The sequence below is a fragment of the Gaeumannomyces tritici genome (assembly GCF_000145635.1).
Source record: "Gaeumannomyces tritici R3-111a-1 unplaced genomic scaffold supercont2.2, whole genome shotgun sequence".
Taxonomy (NCBI): domain Eukaryota; kingdom Fungi; phylum Ascomycota; class Sordariomycetes; order Magnaporthales; family Magnaporthaceae; genus Gaeumannomyces; species Gaeumannomyces tritici.
In genome coordinates, this window is record NW_008804546.1 from 6,074,616 (window position 1) to 6,090,664 (window position 16,049).

The 16,049-nt window shown below is 57.5% G+C and overlaps 6 protein-coding genes across 6 annotated transcripts; 4 read left to right on the forward strand and 2 right to left on the reverse strand.

The window, feature by feature from the left end:
- Positions 1 to 442: 442 nt before the first annotated feature.
- GGTG_04603 (hypothetical protein) lies at positions 443 to 2,730 on the forward strand (the record flags this gene model as incomplete). The annotated part of the gene is made up of 7 exons (XM_009222399.1): positions 443 to 515; positions 932 to 1,121; positions 1,486 to 1,594; positions 1,651 to 1,897; positions 2,059 to 2,106; positions 2,218 to 2,434; positions 2,712 to 2,730. 7 exons carry the CDS (start codon positions 443 to 445, stop codon positions 2,728 to 2,730), a joined length of 903 nt encoding a protein of 300 aa, XP_009220663.1.
- Positions 2,731 to 3,496: 766 nt separating this feature from the next.
- GGTG_04604 (hypothetical protein) lies at positions 3,497 to 8,006 on the reverse strand. Its single transcript, XM_009222400.1, has 3 exons — positions 6,944 to 8,006; positions 4,050 to 6,842; positions 3,497 to 3,979 (listed from the first exon to the last, which is right to left on the reverse strand). Exons 1-3 carry the CDS (start codon positions 7,109 to 7,111, stop codon positions 3,887 to 3,889), a joined length of 3,054 nt encoding a protein of 1,017 aa, XP_009220664.1. The 5' UTR covers positions 7,112 to 8,006; the 3' UTR covers positions 3,497 to 3,886.
- On the reverse strand, positions 7,991 to 9,797 carry GGTG_04605 (hypothetical protein). Its single transcript, XM_009222401.1, has 2 exons — positions 9,036 to 9,797; positions 7,991 to 8,958 (listed from the first exon to the last, which is right to left on the reverse strand). Exons 1-2 carry the CDS (start codon positions 9,288 to 9,290, stop codon positions 8,380 to 8,382), a joined length of 834 nt encoding a protein of 277 aa, XP_009220665.1. The 5' UTR covers positions 9,291 to 9,797; the 3' UTR covers positions 7,991 to 8,379.
- A 98-nt stretch (positions 9,798 to 9,895) lies between these two features.
- GGTG_04606 (dehydrodolichyl diphosphate synthase) lies at positions 9,896 to 11,741 on the forward strand. The gene is made up of 2 exons (XM_009222402.1): positions 9,896 to 10,707; positions 10,802 to 11,741. Exons 1-2 carry the CDS (start codon positions 10,226 to 10,228, stop codon positions 11,418 to 11,420), a joined length of 1,101 nt encoding a protein of 366 aa, XP_009220666.1. The 5' UTR covers positions 9,896 to 10,225; the 3' UTR covers positions 11,421 to 11,741.
- Positions 11,742 to 12,100: 359 nt separating this feature from the next.
- On the forward strand, positions 12,101 to 15,099 carry GGTG_04607 (hypothetical protein; the record flags this gene model as incomplete). Its single annotated transcript, XM_009222403.1, has 3 exons — positions 12,101 to 13,864; positions 13,944 to 14,923; positions 15,029 to 15,099. The coding sequence occupies exons 1-3, from the start codon at positions 12,423 to 12,425 to the stop codon at positions 15,097 to 15,099; spliced, it is 2,493 nt and encodes an 830-aa protein (XP_009220667.1). The 5' UTR covers positions 12,101 to 12,422.
- Positions 15,100 to 15,229: 130 nt separating this feature from the next.
- On the forward strand, positions 15,230 to 15,800 carry GGTG_04608 (hypothetical protein). The gene has a single exon (XM_009222404.1). It carries the CDS (start codon positions 15,249 to 15,251, stop codon positions 15,648 to 15,650), a length of 402 nt encoding a protein of 133 aa, XP_009220668.1. The 5' UTR covers positions 15,230 to 15,248; the 3' UTR covers positions 15,651 to 15,800.
- The last annotated feature ends 249 nt before the right edge of the window (positions 15,801 to 16,049 follow it).

Sequence of the window (16,049 nt, forward strand, 5' to 3'; positions counted from 1 at the left end):
CCAAAAACAACAAAAAAAACACCCACTCACACAGGTTACAGCTCACCGGCCATGTGATGCAGGCTGCACAACGGGCCTTGGTAGAATTAGTCATACTTCAGAGAGAAGCCCGACGAACGGCGATTGACAAGAAAAAAGAAAGAGGGGAGAAAAAATGAAGCTGACTAGAGTGAAGAGTTGGGAGAATTCTCGACCTCCAAAACAGAAGAACAACAAACAAACAACCCCAAGAGCGCCGCTCCGTCGTCGTTGGCGCCAAATGGCCAATTACATCAAAGTGGTGGTGTGGATGCAGTGGAAATGCAATGGAGTGGGCGCAGTAAGAAAGGGAGGGGCGTGTGTGTGTGTGTGTGTGAGAGAGAGAGAGAGAGAGAGAGAGATCAGATGTGCGAGGCGCGCACAGTGTGCATAACCAGGGGGCGATTCGCTTGTGCTCGTGCACATGGCCCACGGCTGTTCAGCTCACATCAGTTCAGTTAGGTCAGCTCAGCTTTTGCTGTTGGCGCGCCTCCTTGGTTAGTCAGCTCTGCCTCACGGGACTGGGAGGGACTGCATCCCGACGGGGCGGGACAGGGCGGGCGGAGTGGTTGCATCGGGAAATGGGGGCGTTTTTTTCGGCTTTATATTGTGATTCGAGGGGCTGAGAAAAACGGTCGCTTCCGGCTGATGTTCCCGATACGGAAAACATGACCAGATAAAAAGAACCGGCCCGACTTAAACGAGCCATTGGTATTGCTATGTAGTGGGTGTAACATTCACGTCCATGTCATACCAGTTCGCCACAAATGTTAGCCGCGCCTTGGGTCTTCAAGCCATATCCAGCAGCACTCCATCTTAGGAAGATATCAAGCCCGAAGAAGATGTGAAATCAACTACTTCCAATCAACGAAGGAGCCCCTGCAAAGACAGTGACAGATACAAGCAACCCAAGGCCAACATCAGACGGCCGTCCGGGAGTCTGACTGGAGAGTAAAAACACAAGCACTCGCCTGTCTATCTTTACTATCTACACTTGCTTGTCTTGGCTCGGTTACATTTCACGGCCAGTGGGATAGCAAAGAGAGCGCAAGCTTAAAAGGATATGGTACACGCGGGGTGTTTGGCTTTCCGCTAAGAGCAAGGTATGTCGACATTGGATATCACAGGAGGAGGATAACCGAAAATTGGAGCAGCGGCTTGCGGGGGCCTTGAGCGTTTGGGAATATTAGCACCGAATTCGAGCGAGAAAATGGTCCCGTGCCTGCAGCTATGTATCATCGCCGAAAAGGGTTCGAGCCACAAACGATCCGTGGCCTCCCCCTATACTCCGGGTTGAGGAGGTGGCACTTCGACTTTCAAGTCGCCGACCCCCGAGCCACGTTTCGGGGTTCAGTCCCGCTCCAGGCCAGCCTCATAAAGGGAGGGGAGGAGGAGGGGATGACGCGGCCGTTTTTATAAGGTTGCCAATACCAGATAATATATCACTACTTATACAATGCACTTCAGCATGTGGGATCGGAACATTTCCCGCCCGGGCTCCCGGAACGAAGAGATTCTGCAAGGCAGGCACAGAAGATTTAATGCCCGCATTTTCGAAGGGACCGTAGGAAACAGGGTAAGTGGAAAAACTACACCGGCAAAAAGAAAACGAGGAAAAGAAAACGAGGAAAGGAAAGCGAGAGGACGAAAACGAGAGGAAGGAAACGAAAGGAAGAAAAAATACGTCCGGATCTCGAGAGGCGACAAAACGGCATGGCCGATATGGGAAGCCCCGTCAGCCGCAGCCGTCAGCCTCACCGACCCGGGGTTGGGTGGATTTATGGACGGTTTTGGCGCGAGGTAGATTCCAAAATTTACGAGGGGAGCCTCCTCAACCTTTTCCTGTTTTGCTATCTCCGCCGAGATACTTTCGGCGACGGTTTGCTTTTTTATCCATGACAAGATAACGAAAAGGGGCTTGTGTTACTATTTCTGCTTGCGGTTGGCATGGCCTGCAAAGGCCGACTACATGGCCATCTCGCTGGTCGGACCCGCACGAGACTTGAGAGTGCTGCTACGATCGTGTCATGGGCCAAACAGGTGGATTGGTCGTTAATACGAGACTTGTCCTTGGCCAGCTTGCACGAGGTGAGGCCAAGCGCCATCTTCCACCCTTGGAGTGAAAGCATGACCATGTCAGGGTCGTCCGCGACAACCACCCTCCAAGGGGAGGTGCAGACCTCGACAATAGGCTTAAAGCTTTTTATACAAAGCCCGTCAAGGCTAGTTGCACACGTTATTGTTTGGCGGCAGGTGCTATGGCGGCAACCTACGTGGTAATGTGGGACATCGTGCCCTTCGTTGGCTTCCAAGTACGGACGCCACACCAAGGGCATCCCAAGTTACTCTACACGAATATGTCGACGCCGACGGCGCGCTTGGGCGACGCGCCAGATCCGGCCTTGGCCTGCGCGGGGTGAGTGAGGCCTGCGCGCCGCCCTTGGGGAGCAGGATCCGGCTGGTCTGCCTGTAAGTGCCGGGCGGGTTGGATGGGCCCGCTTCAAATCATGCCTCCTGCCTATGGGAGACGCGTTGCATTGTTTTTCATGTCAAATAGCAGATGGATGGAGAAAACGCCCTGCCATGGCCTAGGCGAACTAGGTAACTAGTGCATCGCTGGCTCAAGAGGATCATGACAAACAGCCACGCCCACCACAAAAAAAAAATGATAATAAAAACAAGAATAATAATAGGAACAACAATGTGAAGTAAGATAAGAATAGAAAAGCTTACGGCACTAAAAAATCGATTCAAGTCTTCGGGACAGGCTGTAGGACTACTGTCTTTTTTTTTGTGGTGGGCGTGCCAGGCAGAGGGCGAGGCTGACGGATGGGTACATGTAGGTGGCACAACGCAACGCTACACGAACCCGCACAGTATTCGGGAGTTTGTTACCAGGGCTGGCGGAATCGGCGTGGCGCGAAAGGTGGATGGAATAAGCCGCATGCATGGAAACACCAGACCCCTTTTATCGAACACACCATGTCAACATCGGGAAAGCCAAGGGGAGGTGCTCGCGTGACCGACCAGTCGACGAAAGGGAAAGAAGAGAAAAAGATAAGCAATCCATTTCATTCTTTTCTTGTCTGACATCAACAACTAAAAAGGCCTAGAAACTCAGATCTATCGCCATCCAAACCGACTAACTCCCTTCCGCCCACCGAGCCAGCCCAAAATCCCGGTTGACTGCGCGACCAAACGGCCGCCATATGTCCGCGTGATATGCATGTCATCACTCCCCGTGATCGTTTTGACCTCGGCCTCGGTTCCCTCTGCTTCCGTCTTCCGTGACCAAAGCCAGCTCGTCGGTCTGGAACGACTAGCTAGGAAAATTGATGTAGGTCAGTGGACAAAAAACCCAAAACAGAAAAGTACCCTTGGCGATATATCCCAAACCGAGAGAAAACCTGCAAAGTGGTCGGCTATAACCATCCGGAAACTATGAGCATCAGAATAGAAATAATAGTAGCAAAGCTCATGGTCATTAGATTTGATCATCCCATCGTCTCTCAAAAGACCGGGGAAACCCTCCTGCAGAAATAGGCATATGTACAGTGCAGGCGGGCTGACTCCTTCATCCCCTGATGATCCTCTTTGTGAATACTATACAACATAGATCGTATGTGATATTCCACGAGTAGCCAACATTTACACGGGATGCGGCTTCGGGAGGTAATAAATAATATGCGGGTATGCACTTGTACGTGTGGGTCTATGGCTTGACCCATGACTGACGTAGGCGAATCTTCCTTGGAGGTGGTACGCAAAGCCTGTCAACTTGTTGACGCAGCGGCTTCTTTGGCGACAGGGGCGTCGCCCTCAGCTGGTGATTATGGGGTATGGCAGTGGAGCCTCTCGCGCCCCGAGACTATCGCGGGCTGAGAGGGCTCCTGCCTGGTCCCGCTGCGCGCCTCAGTGTCCGCAGCTCGTCCTCCAGCTTTCTGCGCTGGGCTTGTTCGTTCTGTTACGGAAAGCAATGTTAGCATCTAACAAGAAACCTGATTTGGAAATCGACGCCTCTTCGAACTTACTCTTATCTCCTCCTGGAACTTCTTCCTCTCCTCCTTCATGGTCGCCCTGAACTGCTCGCTGAGCATCGACGCGCCGGCGCCGACCCTGGCCCCCGCCGCGGGCGCCGCCTTGAGCTTCTCGGCGTCGAGCTGCTCTTGCAGCCTGCCCACCTCCGAGTCGAGCTTGTCGCGGAGCCTGGCTGCCTCAGCCTCGAGCGCGTCCTTGGCCGCGAGGGCGTCGTCGAGCTTGCCCTCCATGTCCATCCGCTCGCGCTCGGCATTGATGGTGTCCTTGGTGAGCGTTTCGAACTCGGACAGCGTACCGGCCAGCTCCTCCTTGAGCTTGTCGACCTGCGTCCGCAGCTCTGCCGACTCGCCCTTGTTGCTGAGTTTGGCTACCTCCTTGGCCCGCTCCGAGCGGGATCCATACGCCCCCTCGAGCTCTGCCTTGGCGATGGTCGCCTCCATCTTAAGCTCGACGATCTGCATGTTGCTCTGCTCCAGCTCCTCCTCCTTGGCCTTGGCCTCCTTCTCAAGCTCGGCCGCACGCGTCTCGGCCGCCGTCTTGGCTTCTTCGGCGGCCGCCTTGGACGCCTCTGCGTCGGCGAGCTGAGCCGCCACGGTCCCCACCTCGACCTCGGCCTGCGCGAGCCGGTCCTCAAGCTCCCGGCTCTTGGCCTGCATCGACTTAATCTGCAGGTCGCGCTGCTGGAGCTGCTCTTCCACGGCTGTCGCTTTTCCACCCTGCTCCTGCAACTGCGTGATTTGTGCAGCAGCCGCGGCCGCCGCGGTCCCAGCAGCGACCGCGGCCGATTCCGCCTGCGCCTCGATGTCTCTGGCGCGGGCCTCGGCGGCATCTGCTTGCGCTTCCGCCTCCTTGAGTCGTGCCTGGGTGTCCGCCACCTCGGCCTCGCGTGCCCTGAGCTCGTCTTGCATCTTGGCCATTTTGGCATCGCGGTCTTTGACCTTTTCTTCCGCCTCCCTGGCTGACGCGCCCACGTTGGCCATGGCCGTCACCTCGTTCTTCTTGAGGTCGTCGAGATCCGCCAGTGCCCTGGCGAGCTTCTCCTGGGCCTCCTGAGCCTGCCTCTCACTGCCGACCAGCTGTGCGCGTGCTTGCTGCAGTTCTGCGGTCCTGCCCTCCAATTCTGCGTCCTTTTGTGCGTCCGACTTGTTGTTGAGCTCGCGCTGCTGCTTGATCTGTCGCTTGAGAACCGACTTTTGCTCGCGGAGGTTGGTCGCCTGCGCATACAGCCACTGGACCTTAGCCGAGAATGCCTGCAGCGAGTACTGCTCCGATGGGTCGAATGGTACATCATCCTCGTCTTCGTCATCTGCCTCCACACCGGCCTCTCTGCGGGCCTGCCTCCGCTCCTCGTTGCGTCGCTGTAGGTCGGCGTATCCGTTCTGGATCATATCCCACATGTTCCGGAGGGCCGACTCAATCTGCTCAACCTGCTGTTTGTCCGCCGACGAGGCCGACGAAGCGCTCACGGCTTGCGAGAGCGCGTACTGAACCACCCCGATCGAGCCCTGTAGCCATGCGATCTGCCCTTCAAGGTCCATGCCGGTGGTCTGCGGGGGAGGCTGCTGGTTCGGATTTGCCATTTGCAGGACTGAACCGAGCTGTTGATTCACCGTCGCCAGCCTCTCTTCGGACTGGGTCACCACGGCCTGGGCGCGTGAAGCCGCCATCTCCGCGTCCTTCGAGCCGTCCGAGGCCTGTGTCGCCTGTGCATACTGCTCCTGCTGAACCGTCGCCAGGCCTGCTGTCAGATATTCGACGTGGCTGCCGATCATTTCGCCCGGTTCCAGCTGGCCTGATGGTGGTTGCTGGTACCCGCCGTTGCGGGTCGGGTCAAACGAGACAATGACCTCTCTTAGCTGCATGTTGAGAGCCTCTAGCCTGCGCTCCGTGTCCGTAACCGCTCTCAACTTCTCTCCGCTCTCTCGCCGCAGTGAGTCCATTTCTAGCTGGACAGAATCGGCCATGGCCTGGGCCCTATCACGCTCCTGCCGCAGCTGTTCAGTCTCGTTGCGCAGGCGCTCGGCCTCCTCACGCAGCTGATTAGTTTGCTCTCGAATTGGAGACTTGATAGGGATCTCTATGGCATTGGCACCTGCCGCTGCAGCACTGGTGTTGATGGCCTGGGCGGAGTTAAGGCTTCGGGTTGTTGGCCGGCCCGACTTCTCGTCTAGCTGCTCAAGAGTGAGATAGAGGCTGCGGTCGTCAAAGAATGCGTCCTCCTCGAAGGGCAGTGCGTCCGAGACGCTGTAGCGGAGATTATTGTATGTGTACAGGCTCTCGGGGCTGCCTGGGATGCCATTTTGCATCACGCTGTTGTTGCGACCCAGGTCTGGGGTCTTGGCGGAGCGATGGGTAAGTTGTAAGATGCCGGCCGTGTGCTCGAATAGACGTCGGCGCGGCTCCATAAGACGGCGCTCAAGCTGGAAGAGTTCGCAAGCCAGATCCTCACAGCGGCGCTCGCAGGCCTGTCGCTCCGTCTCGGCTTCGCGGGCGGAGCTCTCGAGGCTGTTCCTGCCATTGCCGCGCAGGTTCTTCTTCTTGGTCGAGTAGAGCTTCGTCATGTTGGTGGCAGCGTCCAGGTACTTGGACTGAACGGCTAGGTTGGAGCGGGCCTGCTCGATTCGCTGCGTCAGGGAGGCTACCTGCTTCTTTAGCCCGTCCACCTCCTCCTGCGACAGAATCTCATACTCCTTGCAGTCGGAGAGAGCCGTCTCGGTTAGGAGATGTACTTGGATGGGGTCGTTGAGGTCGACAAGCGCTGAGCTCTGCGTCCGTTCCGAGTTCAACTGTGATACCAACGTGGCATTGTTAGTCGCCTGGTCCGTTGTGCAACCCGTATCGCCCAGCCCAGGACCAAGTCCCGGCCACGCAAAAGCCTATGACATACCGGATTAAAGCGAGGCTGCTGCGATCCGAAGCCCGTCATTGACAGGTCTGTCCTGTACTCGTTCATCAGTGCCTTGCCGCTCGGAAGTATGCCCTCGGACGCCAGGGGCATGCGCGCGGGGGCATCGTAGCCGTAACTCGGCTGCCCCATAGGCCCGGAGCCATTCATGCTGCGATTCGATTTATCCTAATCAGAGATATCGCTGCCTGCCCTGGAACATTATCCAAAAAAGAAGAGTGGTGTCCAAAATCCAAGAAAAGGCAGAGCAAAAGCCGTATAATTTGCGGTTATCGGCTATGGCGCCTCATCGTGAGTATCGGTATAGGTTCGCTGTTGTGGGTGGAGGGCCAGCCAAAAGTGTTGCGCCCCGGTGGGCTGTTGTCGTCGACGCCTGGGCCCGGCAAGTGTGGTCGAGGGGCGGCGCTTGGGGGAAAGCGCAGCGCAGTTCGTGGGAGCCGCTTTGTCGCGGCCGCTTGCGTCGGGTCGGGCGGAAATCGCAGGACGTTCGTGGCGCCTCACTGTGCTGCTGTCATGCGCGGTGGGGCCAAGGGGGCTGATCAAAGCCAGCGGACTGGGTCTAAGATTCAGGTGCGATAGAAATTGGGCGGAAGGCGATAAGGTCTAGCTGGGCAGAAGCTAGAGTTAGCGGTTCTTGAGATATGCTAGAATTAAGAATGGTGTCGTCCGGATTGGTGAGGCGGCCGCAACAATTTGCTGACTCTTGCACGTTCTCGGTAGAGTTTGCAGTCACGACTCACCAACACCTGAAGGAGCAAGCATCATCCGGGCTGTCAGCCCCTGACAAGGGGGGGGGGCTGGCTCTGCTGTGGTTGGCCAGCCTCTTCCTCGCGATTGCTTGTGGCTGGCTGGGTGCCAATGCGCCCCGACTGCGCGGACAGATGCCTGCCCTCCCGCATCCGCTACCACGTCCAAGACCCAAGACCCCTGTGGCTTGTAGGCCAACACCCACCATCTGGGTACCATCCCGGTCGATGGGATCGCGCGTCGTAAAGTAGAGAGGAGCGCGCAACGAATCTCCAGTCGCCCGCCCGCATCCTTCAAATCGACGCCTTAAGAATGGTCGCGTCAGTGCCGGGGTGATCGCCGCGTGGTCTTACCCGCGGACTCGTCCGATCCTCGGCTTACTGTACCGGGCTGTTCTGGCCGAGGATCTGAGGGATGCTCCGGCCACATGATCCGAGGCGAAGGACGCAAGCATTTGCTATTTCCTAGGCACTTCCTAGACGTGGGGTTTCCACAAATAGCGTCTCTTTTAACTTTGACACTTGATGGAGCTGCTCGCACCACCTCGATAGACAACCAGTGAACCACGGACTGAACGGACCGGCAGACTCGTTGACACCGTGCTATTGAAAGTACCATGTCTGCAAATCATATACCGAAAAAAATACCCGAGCATCCACTCACAGTGCGGCTCATAGAGAGCCCCTGAGCTGCTCTATTATCTGCTGGCCCACGGTCCTCCTTCGCCCGGCCTCGGCCTCCTGGAGCCCCACGCCCGAGGCCGTTGCGGTGGAGACGCCCTCATCTTCCAACCTCCTCCTCAGCCCGTCGAACTCGGTCTGTCTCCTCGGCGGCGCCCGCGCCCCCACGAGCCAGCCGGGGACCCGCCAGCGCGTCAGCCGCCCCGGAATCAGGTCGTTACGCCACGAGTAGCCAACGATCCAGCCGACGACGGCGCCGAGCAGGGATCCTGGCCATTGCGACAGCGCCAGCTGCACCGCGAGGACGTACTTGTACGACTTGTTAGAGAAAGTGAGCCCCACAAAGTCGTCGGACCCGTCTGCCTCGGTCGCCGAAGGGGGGTCCGACACAGCCAGGCGGTACTTGTAGAGGTGCGGCACCGTGGCGTGGTACTGCGCCAGCACGGCGAAGATGAGCGGCGTCGGGCCGGCGGGGAGGTAGTTGAAACCCCCGAATGTCGCCGCTCGGAGCAGCACAGTGAGCATGGGCGTGATGACCGTTGTAAGCAGCCCCGTGATAAGGAGGAACGACTAAACAGGGAGTTCGTTAGCCAAGGCGCCATACAAAAGTGCACGAATAGATAGCCTAGGTAGGCACCCATGCTTACCGCGTATTTCCTCGAACCCCAGAAGCGCTCGATCACGCGCATGTTATATAGCGTCATGCATGCAAAGAGCACCTCGGAGGAGTTGGTGTAGCACAGCTGGAACAGGAATATCCGCCACGGCTGGTGGTATCTCAGGATGTGCGGGTCGATGAGCAGATAAAAGTAGTGCTTCACGTCGAAGATTGTCGCAGCGATAGAGCTCATCACCAGTCCCAGCACCAGGGAACGGGTAACGGGGGTGTTTGTGAAAGACATGGTCGATCCGGGCCTGACTTGGCCGGGCTGGGCTGGTGATTGCGGCTGGGAGAAGTAGACTGGATGCGCTGGCTTTGTCCGAGGCGGGATGGCTATTGTTGCAGCGCTGGCTTTGTCCGAGGCGGGATGGCTATTGTTGCATGGTTAAGCTCGCTATTCCTTTGAATGCGACCTCGAGTGAACGACGTCGGCTGGCCGATGTGATCAATGATGCGATTTCCGTCGGAAGTATCCGCTGCTCCTCGGCAGCTCTTCCAGCTGCCCCTCACCAAGGATCGCCGCCCACGACAGAACGCCCAGGGCCGGCCCGCAATACTACTTGACGGAAGAATTGCTGTGGCAGTCGCGGGGGCAAAATCCCTGTGATCGAATCGGTCAAGTCGGTACCTGCCTATCGCAGCAGTGGGTATCAGGAGCTGCGCGCTCGTCGGCTGAGTTGATGTAGCTTTGAAGTGTTGGCGGCCTTTCCGCTTCTGCAATCTGTCAATTCTCCGCGTCGCCCGTCACTGGCCAATTGGTCGCGGGCCAACCTTGGACGGTCGAGCTAGCGTACAGACCCACCCACGAGCCACATCTGACGTGGTCCTTTCCAAGCCATCAATTACAAGCTCTCAAGCAGGTTTCGCCTGTGACGGCACACCTGAAAGCAAAATCCATAACGGCGGCTGGAAGCTGACGACAGTCGAACGAGGCCAGGCTTGGAACGACATCTTGCCAACATTTATTACAGTCTTTCGTTCAACACTGTTCTTTTCTGCTGTGAAAATTCCATTTGTTAGTGCCATGTTGTTGCGCGCATAACAGTCTGATTGTTCAGTTCTTCATTCATCACGTTCGACGCCTCCGCCGATACACCCTGATACCCGAGCCGCAACATAACCATACCGTCCCATTGACTGGGGCTCTCCACAAAAGACACTGCCCGCTCGTCCACGATGTCTGATCTTTATCTCTCGCACGCCACTAGTTGGCTCCTGAGCTCGCCTCCCGCAGAATGGGCTATCAAAAACATCCGCCAGCTTGTCATTGGGGCCATGCGCCAGGGCCCCATCCCCCAACATATCGCTTTCGAGATGGACGGCAACAGGCGATATGCCCGCAGCCACAAGATCGAGACGGTCGCCGGCCACCACATGGGGTTTGAAGCCTTGGCGCGCGTTCTCGAGATATGCTACAACTGTGGCGTTAAGGTCGTCACGGTCTACGCATTCAGCATCGAGAACTTCAACCGTCCTAAGTACGAGGTCGACGGCCTCATGGCCATGGCAAAGGTCAAGCTCGAACAGCTTCTGCAGCATGGGGAGGTCCTGGATCGCTACGGCGCTCGGGTTATTATCTCGGGCCAGCGGGACTTGATTCCCGACGATGTGCTTGCCTTTGTTGATAAAGCTGTCAACTTGACCAAGAGCAACAAAGGGTCGGGTTCCTTTCATCACTATATAAACAGCATCCCGAGTTATCATGGTTGACTTTGGTGTTTCTTGCTAACATGCGAACGCACGACCTTGCAGTCACGTCCTAAACATCTGCTTCCCCTACACGTCGAGGGAAGAGATCACCCACGCGATCCGCTCCACCGTGGTCGACTACACGAGCCCTCCGCGCTCATCGGCAACGCAGTTCTCGCAGACACGCATTAGGCAGAAGATACTTTCCAAGCATGCCGACAAGGGCGACGATATGGGATCGTCGGCTCTGGGCTCCATCCAGGAGGCGCCCGGGACGGCAGAGGACATGGACGATTCGGTGTCGTCCACGACCACGCTAAACCAGGACTCGCCTCCGCCCACAGCCCACCCTTCGGGCGAGCATCAACAGCAACATGTCGGAGGACCGAGCTTTATGCCCTACCGTAACCCGGAGAGCATCACGGCCGAGACCCTCACGGAACACATGTATACGGCCGACTGTCCGCCGCTGGACCTGTTCGTCCGCACTAGCGGGGTGGAGCGACTGAGCGACTTTATGCTGTGGCAGTGTCACGAGGACACCCAGATCTTCTTTCTGAAGTGTCTCTGGCCCGACTTTGACCTGTGGAACTTCCTGCCCGTCCTGGTTGAATGGCAGTGGAGGCAGAAGCAGCGGGAGCGCGACGAGAAGCCTAAGGGGCAGCATCTGAAGCAGCGGTGAGGATATTTGCGTCCAGAAAGCTAGGCGCTTATCTGGATGGTGAAGTTTGAGCCCGGGAGATATGGGTTAGGTTTTCGGGATGTCATGTAGCTTTTATACCCAGTGTCTGGACTCGGTGTCTGAAAACGGAGTATTAGGTCGACATAGAGAACAATAGTGATACCAAGGTCGGACTGGACAAGACAGGCCAGTTCATCCGGCGCATACTATGTTTTCCGAAGCGGAAAGCAAGCGAGCCTGGTATGTTATAGATAGGCCAGTCCATTTGTCGTTGCAGTTTTATAGTAGAGCCCTAATTTGCCCATTAATTTTGTTTGCTGATGTAAATCTTGGTATCGTATCATATCTCTGTATCCCGCCCGTGCCCTTTTTGCGTTGGCGCAAGTTGTAGGTAAAGACTCGAAGCGGTGGATGTGCCACCTACCCGCGTCTCTTGTGCTCGACTCCTCCAGTGTTCTGTTTCTCTGCATGACGTGCAGGGGTGGGACGAGATGGCGGCATGACGCGACGGCCGGGCGGACGGGCAGCGTCTTATCTTATCGCACACGGAGCGCAACCCTAACCCTCGCTAGCGGACCCGCTGACCCATGCTAGCTTCGGCCTCAGGACACAATTTCACAGGGACGCGGCGCAAACTCCAGCCGGCCGTGGGAGCTTGGGGGTTTTTGGGTGGTGGTCTTGCTGCAAGAAAGGCGCCTGTCTGGCTCTGCCCTCCGCTCCAATTTTCCGATCTGCACCCCCTTGACGCCCTCTAGCTTGTATGAGTGCCTACCTCCCCTCCCCGTCCTTGCCTGAACCCAGTCCGAGATGGCCTAGGTGATCGCCTGCAGAAGCGCCCCCCAGCATCTTTTCGACAGCGTTTGTCCGTCGACCACTTCTGCGCGGCAGACCCCGCCCGCAGCGGCCACAACGCCCTCGTCCCAACCGACTCGTCCTCAGCTCCAGCCAGGCTCGAAGCGCAAGTCCTCTCCATTGCATCCTTTCACGCTTCCAGGGCCTGTCATGAAGACGGCCAAACCTGCCGCGCCCGCCGCCGCGACCGCGGCCGAGTCGTCCTCGAGCCGCCGCTCCCAGCCCGTCCGCCAGACGCGTGTCCACGGATCGCGGGCGGGTGCCGCTGGCCGCACGCTCGCCCACCGGGAGAATGCCGCCAACGCCGCCCTCAGTCGCGAGCAGCCCATCGACATCTTCCCCGGCATCGTCCACTTTGCCGACGCCATCACCGCCCTACCCAAGGAGCTAGTCCGCCATTTCACACTGCTGAGAGAGGTCGATGCTAAGGTCCACGCACCTCAACACACGCTGTTCAAGCTCGTCGACAATGCTCTCAACATCCCCGTCTCCGACCCGTCGCGACCTGATGCCCCCGCCGCCAGCGGCAGCGCCGCCCCGGAGTCGGTCCCCATGAGCGCCCAGAACAGTACCAATGGTGCCGTCGCACCGCCCGGCAACCCGATCGCCCTTGCCCTCGCCGCACCCTCTGTCGAGGGCTCTTCCCACGCCGCGGCGCACGACCCCAACGTCCTGGCTCGTCGTCGGGCTTACCGCGAAGCCGCAAATAAGGTCTCGGAGATGCTTGTATCGCTCGAGGAGAAAAATCATGTCATCTCTACGGCCAACGAGGCACTACATAAGCAACTCCGCCGCATCGACTCCATCTGGCCACACCTCCTAGAAGAGTTTAGCGACGAGGCCAAGTGGGGGAGCAGCACACACTGGGCATACCCCGAGAACAGGGTCAGCCGAGGGCTGACCAATGCCCAGGCTGAGCGCTCCAGGCGAGAAGGGGCGGCGAGCTTGTCTGCGGCTGCGCAACATATTGCCGAAGAGGTTGCTGCTAGGAGCGATGCCCGCAAACAAGCTGTGGCTGCTAAAAAGGACAAGAGCAGGACAGTCGCGCAGCAGCAACAGCAGCAACAGCAGCAACAGCAGCCACAACAACAGCCACAACAGCAACAACAGCAGCAACAGCAACAGCAACAGCAGCAACAGCAGCAACAACAGCAGCAACAGCAGCCGCCGCAACCAGCGTTTATTGCTACTCCGGTTCAAGAATCGGACGCGGATGATCACGACGCGAAAATGCATAAAGCGGAGACGGGAGCGAATAAGAAGACTGCGGCTGGCGCGAAGAGTCGGAAACCGGCGGCCAATGCAAACATGACCGTGAGCGAGTCTCCAACGCCAATCGGTCTAGGCATTGCCAATGCAACGCCGACCAATGGGACCCCGGCGCCCAAGAGGCGGAAGGTCGAGAAACCTAGCAATGCCAATACTACCACAGCCACTAGTAACGGTGTTCCCATGGAGCGCGCGATGAGCAGCGTTTTTGGAAGCAGCATCACCAAACCCAAGGCATCGAGCCCTCGCGGAACTCCAGCCCCGGAAAGCCAGGCCAAGAAGCGCAAGGCACTACCGACTGGGGGCAACCAGCCCAAGAAAAGGTACGCGGGCGACTTTTACTGCCACAAGCCTCTTTCCCATATTGCCAGAGCTGACCAGAAGACGATTACCCTATAACAGAAACGGTGCCGCAAACTCTCCATCCATGGCCTCCTCGCCGGTCGTCGGCGCGTTCCCTGACGCCGTTGTCAAAGTGGTGCGCAACTCGCCTATCCCGATTCCGATTCCCCCCACGCGCGCGCCCACCATGGCTCGTGGGAAGAGTGCCCAGTCTCATGGCGACAACGGACGACCGCGGCCTCCAACTGTGGCAGGCAACAACAACCGGCCCAACGGGGCGTTCTCGGCAACACCAGAGACGCCCGTACACACCAACGGCTCGCGGGCGTCGACGGAAACCAGAACGCTGAAGGACGCCCCGGTTCTCGGGGGGTTGACGACGCCCCTGACCAGGGTTGAGCCTCCCAAGCCCGAGCCAGTTGTGCTGGAATCGACCACTGCCATACCACCACCAATAATACCCCCTCCTTCTGTCAGAAGCCGAAAGAACTCGGTAGCGGCCAAGGTAGAGGAGGTGGCCGAGACCACGCTAGCGAAGAAGGAGACCACGCCCTCCTCTACCCACGGAGGTGCCGGGTCAACAACGTCGAGCTCGGCGGCAACAACGGTCACCACCAAGAGTGGCCGCGCGAGCAAACCGTCGACCCCTGCGCTGGGGAGCTTCCCGGACAGCGCGCGCGCGTTCCGGCCGTCGAGGGCGGCGGATGTTGTGGGTGTGACCACCCCTGCCGCCACGGCGACGACGACGAGCGTCCCGATGACAGTCAGGCGGAGCCACAAAAAGGGGGCCTCGGTTGCCCTGGCTGCGGCTCAGGCAGCTGCGGCAGTCGCCCAGGCACAGCACGGCCCCGCGCCAAATGGTGGGGCGTTCAAGAAGGACGCCGCTGGCGGTGGCAAGGACGACGACGAGGACCCCCTATATTGCTATTGCCAGCAGCCGAGCTACGGGGAGATGATTGGATGCGATGCCAACGAGGCGTGTCCTTACGAGTGGTTCCATCTCGACTGCGTTGGCCTCAAGGCAGCGCCCAAAACCAATGGTGAGTTTGACTGGATTTTTTCCCGCATTGATCGGTTATGTCGCTCGCTCCCCTTTGCTAGGTTCAGATGTTGGTGTTGGGTAACTAACTCTTGTCACCTGGCAGTGAAATGGTACTGCAAGGAATGTAAAAAGCGACTCGGCCTCCCGGAGAAAAAGTCGAGCGCCACAGGATGAGAAATCGTCCAGACGTGGAACCAGCAAACCGTCTTGGTTTCAAGGACTTCTCCCTGCCAAACAAGGCCCATGCCGAACAAGGCTTTACGCGTTATCTTCTGTCTCACTAGGTTTACGAGCTTCATCATTCTTGGAGGTTAGTTGTGTTTATGGATGGTCTCGAGTTGTTATTAGACCCAGCATCAAGCTGCTTGAGCTTCGGGTTTGGTCGGCGTTTTTGTGGGTTTCTCTGCACTTGCAACCAACATTTGCTCCGGGGATCTAAAAATCTAATTTTTGTATATCCATTGGCACCATCCTTCTGCCCTGTTATTTCTACCTGCCCTGCTTTCTCTTACCTTTGTCTCTCTCCATGGCATCTCTATTCCCCACGACCCCCAGGTGGTGTGAGTATCATCCTTTGCGGATTGTCAAATTTGAACCTGTGCCGATGGACGTTTCTCGTTGTCTTAACTTTATTCATTTTCGTCGAATCAGGGTCACGAAACAAGTCAAACCAAAACAAAAAGCACCCCACGCTGGTGCCGGGACATCCCGCCCCAAAGAGATGACATGTGTTCTTGAGGAAGTTCCAACAATGGATGAGACGTCGTATACATATATGCGAAGTGTGCGCGCGAGTTGTGTCTCCTCGGCTCCTCGGCCCCTCGGCGGTTTCAATATCTCCTCGGAGTCGTTTTTTGGCCTCGGGTTCGCCGGGGCAAACAAAACAATCAGGGAGGGTGGTGTCACGGCACATGTTGGAGGCCAAAAAGCAGGAAACACGACATTTGTGTTGCATTGGCATGTATGTGCGTGTATGTATGCATGTGTGTGTGTGCGCCTCTTGGGTGGTTGCAGCACATTGCGCTATGTATATTACGCGGCGCCATGAGGCGTCCTTCCATATCCTCTTTGCGAGTAAGTGCACACCTAATTCCCCTTCTCTCTCTCTCTCTCTCTCTCTCTCT